The sequence below is a fragment of the Berghia stephanieae genome, chromosome 1, assembly GCF_034508935.2.
Source record: "Berghia stephanieae isolate SIO BIC M18660-M18661 chromosome 1, UCSD_Bste_1.3, whole genome shotgun sequence".
In the NCBI taxonomy this organism is placed as follows: Eukaryota; Metazoa; Mollusca; class Gastropoda; order Nudibranchia; family Aeolidiidae; genus Berghia; species Berghia stephanieae.
The window spans coordinates 99,971,575-99,979,074 of NC_088360.1; the positions used below are offsets into that span (position 1 = coordinate 99,971,575).

General features: G+C 38.3%; 1 protein-coding gene across 1 annotated transcript in view; it reads left to right on the forward strand.

Moving 5' to 3' along the window:
• LOC144962531 (uncharacterized) overlaps positions 1-5,493 on the forward strand; it is a 14,743-nt gene extending 9,250 nt beyond the window's left edge. The window contains exon 2 of the mRNA XM_078895541.1: positions 3,273-5,493. Within this exon, the coding sequence (XP_078751667.1) occupies positions 3,273-4,166 (894 nt within the window). The 3' untranslated portion in view covers positions 4,167-5,493. The remainder of the gene's footprint in view (positions 1-3,272) is intronic.
• The last annotated feature ends 2,007 nt before the right edge of the window (positions 5,494-7,500 follow it).

Here is a 7,500-nt window from a genome sequence, read left to right on the forward strand (position 1 = left end):
TAGATAAATAAATAAATAAATAATAGATAAATAAAAAATACAGGTAAATAAATAAATAAGTAAATAAGTAAATCAATCAATCAATTAATTAATTAATGAAAAGATAAATGATTAAATCAAAAAATAAATTAGTCAACTAGAAGTAATAGATAAATAAAATAAAATAATAAAATAGATGAAGACATAAATAAATAAATAGAAAAAAAAAATTAATCAAATGAATCTAAATGAATTAAATCAACTTAATGACTGTCATAATATTATTATCATTTGTGCGGCTATGTGGTCTTGTGGTATGACACTCGCTTTCGGATCGGAAGGTCCTGGGTTCGAGCTTCACGCTCGGTGCATAGTTGAGTCCTTGGAAAAGGGTCTTTGATCACATTCTCTCACCGTACTCAGGTGTAAAATGAGTACCTGCCGTTAACAGCGTTGTCTTTGTCCGAGAAATTGTAATATCGCCTAACAGGCGGCACGTCCCGTCCAACATGTTAAATGTTGCTGTTGACCAGGGACCCCTTGTAAAGCGCTTTGAGCACGTTTTAGTGGATATTGCTCTATATAAAAGCTCAATTAAAAAAAATAATTTTTATTTGAATATTAAAATATAGATTTTGTTTGTTTGTTTCCTTCTTTTATATAAAACCAAAAGGAAATTAAATGAACGCCTGAGCACACAATCTAGATTTATTTCATTATCACAAGGATTACATTATAACACTTCAAGATCCTTTAAAATATGTGACCCATCGTCTCAAAACGGTATTATGTAGGAACGAACCATATGCTTAAAAGACGAATTAAATGTTAAACTGGTCAAAAATATAAATTTTTGACATTAGCAACCTAAAATATGGTATCCATTCTCTCCAATAAAATATACTAACTCAACACAAGTCTGATATTTCTGGCTATAAATTCAATTTTCAACATTTCAACCAACCCGACATAATACCGTTTTGGGGCGAAGGGTCACATAATATGTAGTATGGGACCAGCATTCATTTCCAATGTTTTAATGACTTACAGAGATGTTCACGAGCTTCTGAAAATAAATAAAATAAATAAATAAATTCCCTTTATTCATCCCTCAGGGGACATTTTTCTTTAGGGTCTATTCCAAGGGAAGACTGAAATAACCCAGGCGTCAGCCGCAGCGCAGCGCCGCAAAGTGAGCTAAGGCTAGGTGACTTGCTCAAGGCCACACAACGCGGCGGGTAGTCGAACTCGGTACCTTTCGGGTACGAAGCAAAGACCATACGCTGAGCCACGCTGTCCTATGAAGTCAAATTGAAGGCCAAATTTCGTATTTCTACGGGGTTTAATTTTGTAGTAGCAGGCAGGTCTGCAATAATAAGTTACTTGGAAAAAAACTAAGGCAAAAAAAAATCGTTTTCTTCAGTTTCGACCTGTTGAATATTATTATAAAATACACTCACACAGGCTCACACACAAAAGAAAAAAAAAAAAAAAAAAAACTGAAAATACAACAATCAAACAAAAATAAATAAATAAATAAATAAATAAATCAAATAAAACATTTCATTTTAAAAATTAAAAAATAAAACCGGAAATCTAGCTCCAATAGAATAGCAGAAATAGTTTCTCAAAAGGTATAAAGAAACTGTGGACAAAATATCAACCTAGTTCTAATGTTTTTTTCGACAGTTAAACAAACCCAAACTATTATAACTTCGATGCTAGACGGCAGTTATTGGTTTATTTTCGATTCTTAACGGATTCTTGTACGGCTATGTGGTCTAGTGGTTTGACACTCGCTTTCGGATCGGAAGGTCCTGAGTTCGAGCCTCGCTCGGCACATAATTGAGTACCTGGCCGTAAACAGCGTTGTTTCCGTCCGAATAGAAATGTAATTTCGCCTAACAGCAGGTGTCATGTCCCGCCCTACATGTTAAATGTTGCTGTTGGCCAGGGACCCCTTGTAAAGCGCTTTGAGCATGATATTGCACAATATAAAAAAAGCTCAATTAACCCAGAGAAACCGACAAAAGCGATGTGCGTACTTCTCTAATCTTTCCAAACTAAATCAGTATGGGGGATTATACTACGATTCTTACACTCTTGTTTTTGTTTTTTTTTTAAAAATTCCGGACGTGTTTCCAACCGCTGCACGAGCTTGCCAGTGCGCGTTGGGAACAAAGGTCGAATTCCAAACCGCACGAGGGTAAGAAATCATTTATATTTATTCTCCCCCTCAATCGATTCCTGTTTCGTCATCTTTGAATAAAATACATCTTCAATAACATTTAAATGATATTTCTTTTTTTTTTTTTTAAAGAATCTGATGTTTAGTGAAATTTGACGCAATATCACCAATTATTATCGTGAACATTATATCATTACGCGTTACCATTTAGTAGGTAGAGGGGTATAATAATAAAATTAACCCTCTCCTTACCAACTATAGGAAAATCGTCACATTCGTTACGATACAAACCAACATTTTTCTTATTCAAATTTCTTTTGTAATTCATAAAATTTAAAGAAAGCGAACATTGTGTTGTAGAGCATGTTTTGGCTAAAGAAATTATTTATCGCAAGAACTTACTGCTATTGTGTTTGAGTGATAAAAGATATATTTTTGTGTTAGTTGGGTGTAAAGTTTTTGGGGAAGATCCTGAAAATGGCTTGTAAGGAAAGAGTTAAAGCGAACGTCACACTAGCGATATTTGGCACGACGAGAAACGAAACCGACTCTCCTCAACGGAGGCATATATTTTTAATCGTTATCTGTTACATAATAAGATTAAAATCAAATTATAGGCATGAGAGTAAAAAAAAAAAAATTAAAAAATGAGCTTATATATAGAGTAATATCCACTAAATGTGCTCAAAGCGCTTTACAAGCGGTCCTGGCCAACGGTAACATTTAGCATTTAGGACAGGACATGACACTAGCTTTCAGAACGAAAGGTCCTGGGTTCGAGCCTCGCTCGACGCATAGTTGAGTCCACGGGAAAGGCTCTTTACTCACATTTCCTTACCGTGCTCATGTGTAAAATGAATACCTGGCAATTAACAGCGTTTTCTCTGTCGGAAAAAAAATGTAATATCGCCTAACAGGCGCCATGTCTTGTTCTACATGTTAAGTGTTGCTCTTGGCTAGGTATCCCATGTAAAGCGCTTTGAGCATGTTTAGTGGATATTGAGATATTCAAAAGCTCATTCTTTTTTTTTTTCCTCTTTTTTAAAAAGCTCAAAATTCGCAATTTTAACGAATGATATTGTATTTTTCCCTTCGCTATTCTCAGGTCCCCCGCCATTACGATGACCCTGGCAAAGGAAACTACTGGATGCTTGACCCCTCCTGTGATGACGTCTTTATCGGTGGAACCACTGGAAAACTTCGTAGAAGATCGTCTCATTCCGCCAGAAGTCGGCTCGCATTTGGTCGGCCCGGATTTCCATATATGGGTATTCCCGGCTTTCCTCGAGACGGCCACCACGCATCTCTCATTCCCGCATTTTCATCCATCTACTCCTCACTCCCAAGTATGATGAAGCATCCGAGCCTCTACCCCTACTTCGGACAAAGCCTCCTCCCCCACGTCCCCTCTACAATGGACCCGTCCAACCCCGCAACAGCCACGGCAATGGCTAGGATTCCAGGTTTAGAAAAACTCCTAATGCACGGCATGACAAATTCTCCAGCCGCGGCTATATCTGCGGCAGCCGCGGCCGCAGCCGCTGCGGCTGTTTCTGGATCTCCAACACTCTCTCGGTCACCATCAATCCCAGGGCGAGTTCCTCCGATCCTGCGTCACGTGGGCATGGCTGGCCTTCCTCCATCTCCTTACCCAGGCGCTCTCGGCATCGGATCTCTTCCTCCATCAGCATACGTGCTACCCAATTTAGGACAATTAAACTCCAAACCATCAGGTGTTCAGCTAAGCCCGCCACCGCCCGGAGCTCTTTCTATCCACCGAAAATCTGAGGGTCCAGCTGGAATGAGCCCCACGTCCGAGAGCCATCAACAGCAACAACAACAATCACAACATCAACAACAACAACAACAACAACAACATGCTGCCAGTCTGAGCAGTTTGTATCAACATTCGGCGGCCATGTTGAGAACTTTTCCCTCCTCCAGTCACGTGTCCAGTTTGGAGTCTAGTAAACTGTTGACTCCAATGATTACACATTAACATAATTCTAATATTATTATATACATTATTATGAGCATCTCTGTGTGTGCTGGCCTGTGTTTCAAATTCCGTCACAGGAGAAAAGTTTCTAAACTTATTTTTTGGGGAGGGGGGTGTTTTTCTTTTTTTTTTTCTTTTCTTTTCCTTTTTTAAAAATATTTTTGTTGGTATTTTAAAAACAAATTATCAATACTCTGCAGTCGCATTGTAATGGGGAAAAAAAGTTAGGTATCATAATTTTCCAACTTTTTAAAACGTTTGATATTTTTTTCAAAATTCAAAGCTCATAATTTGGAATTTGTTTCCATTTACATTTGAACACTGTTTGAATATTTTTTAAACTGTAATTCAGAACCAAGAGCAATTAATGATTTGGCTTCTATTTTTGCTCCTTCATAATATTATATATAATATCATTATATTTATATATTTTTAAAAAGATTGGAATGTATTTTGGTCCTAAAAACTATGGAGTTAATTTCAAGTTACGAAACATCAATAAGTATTGTTAAACTTAATGAAAGTTTATGTTGTGAAGAGCATGTGTCATATAAGGGCGACGGGTGCATATATGCAGGTCTGACATCCGAACGCAATTATGGGCCTAGCGTAACATTGTTGTAATGGACAATGTTTTGCGTCATTTTAAAAAAAGATTTCCATATAACAATGAGCCCATAGTAAATTGGGTTATCAGACCTGCAAATGAGTAAACTTCGTATAGGGATTAATCAAGTTGTAGATTTTGTTGTTGTTACAACTTTTATTCATAATGTGATGACTTTAATTTCATATCGCACAAACCGTTCTTCCACTTTGATAAGCAATCTTTATCATATTTATTGTAAGCATATTATTATTGGGGTCCCGATAGCTCAGTTGGTAGAGCACTCGCTCACACTCAAAGGGACCGAGATGGATCCCGAGTGCAGTCGAGATTTTATTTGAGGAGTGAATGGGCAGCTGAGTCTGTTAGATGTGGCGGAAAGTACTTTGCGATAGATAAGCGACCTATCCAAAAGAATAGCAACCAATTGCTATTGTCCGTTTCACGCTATAGAAACGGGGATAAACTCCGACTCCAACATAATGATTTTAATTCACGATTTAGGAAGCTGAAAATGGCGTTAGATAAACATTTGAAAGGTTGTTTATGAGACAGTACCAGACAAAAAGAATTAGTCATTAAGAGCCATCAGACTCGTGAAGTCAGAGTTTATCAGGGTTTCTTTAGCATGAACCAGATTATAGCAATTGCTTGCTACCCTTTTGATAGGGTGCTAGTCTATCGGCCAGATCTAACAGATCCAGCCACTCAGTTCCAGGATGGGAGCGGGGGGGGGGGGGGGGGGGGAGGGGGGGGGGGGAGGTCAGAAAAAATAATCGCGACTGCACCCGGGATCGATTTCGGTTGATTTGCGTGTAGAGCGAGTACTCTACCAACTGAGCTATCGGGACATCCTTGTGGTAGACAAAACTATGAGAAAAATACAAGAAAAAAAAATTCATCCCCAGTTCAGGCAGGCTACTCTTTCGGGATGATATTTTCTTGTACAGCTTTTAATCTTTGCCATGTGGGGCTGCAGCCATCGTTCATCGTTAACTAACTTATAGATAGTATGCGCTTGGCTAAGAAGTTCACAACATTGCCATCCGGAAGTATAACGGACCAATACACAAAACTATGTGTATCCTTAAATGTTTATAGTCTGGTTAATACATTTAGTGACAATTACTCATAAACGCGGATGGCAAAAAAACAATAACAAAGACGTCAACTTCGATTTATCTCCAGATAGTATGCACTTGGCTAAGAAGCTCATAACAATTGCCATCCGAAAGTATAACGGACGACCACACAAAACTGTGTCTATTTATCTATAGATAGTTCGAAGATGACGTCACACAGGTCTTCGTTGTTGTTTTTTTTGCCATCCGCGTTTATGAGTAATGCTCACTGAACTGTATTAACCCGACTATAAACGTTCATGGATACACACAGTATTGTGTGTTGGTCCGTTATACTTCCGGATGGCCATGTTATGAGCTTCTTAGCCAAGCGCATACTATCTCTAGCCTGACACTTGGACCTCGAAGACTTATATTTTTAGTTTGACATCATTTTTTAGGGTTGTGTAGCGTTTAGTGAGTTGTCGTTAGTAGTGCTCAAGGAAACAAGTGATCCCATTAGTTGACCTATTGAATACAACTCACGATTTGTTTTCTATTGCGGCCCCAAAGACTAGTCTTTTGACGTCATTTTTGGTCAGTGATTATACGAAGGTCACGGTGGGGCACTGTTTCATTTCAAATAATTCTTAGGATCTTATAAGTAGCTTGCCATGCCCAAAATGATTTAAACTTGCGAATTTATAAAGAGCGATATCCACTAAACGTGCTCAAAGCGCTTTACAGGGGAGTCCCAAGCCAACAGCAACACTTAGCATGTAGGACGAGACTTGACGCCTGTTAGGCGATATTACCAATTTTTTTTCAAACAGAGACAACGCTGTTAACGGCAAGGTACTCATTTTACACCTGAGTACGGACAGAGAATGTGGATAAAGAGCCATTTCAAAGGACTCAACTATGGGCCGCTCAGAGCGGGACTCGAATTCCAAACCTTCCAGCCCGACGAAAGCGAGTGTCATACCACTAGTCGTAATGTTATAATAGTGTTTACAGTTCATTAAATCACTTTAATTTGTTACAATGTCCAAACTGACTTTGAAGCTTTATGTAAATAAAAATAAACAATTATTATTCCCTTGTAAATAATACTAGATAATACATTTGTGCACTAATCGAGCACTTACTTCAAAGGGGACTCCAAGGATCAAACTTGTATATTATTTTATAGGGAATGAGATTAGCGGAAGAGTAGCGTCCCTTGATTGGACGTCACCTTACAGAGAGAACGTCAAAATGGTTTTGCGCATGCGTCTCTCTTTTGGTGAAGTGTCTCATGCCGCACAACCAACATGACGTTCTCTCTCTAATAACTTTTCCGCTCGTGACTTCCAATAAAGGGACGCTACTCTTCGCTAATCTCATTCCCTATAGGGTCCATATTAAAAAATATTGTTGATAAAATATAGAGTGATTTAATGAAATGCGAGTATACTGGAAGCAGAATAAGTCTTGACGTAACGCCATCTTCTCTTCCGGTTCCAAACTCATTGGAAGTGTAAACCAAGTCATCAGGAGGGTAGCAATGAATAGGTTACTTAATATATTATTATTATTATAGTTAATCATAATGTGCGGCTATGTGGTCTTGTGGTATGACACTCGCAATATCTACTAATTGTGCTCAAAGCGCTTTACAAGGGGT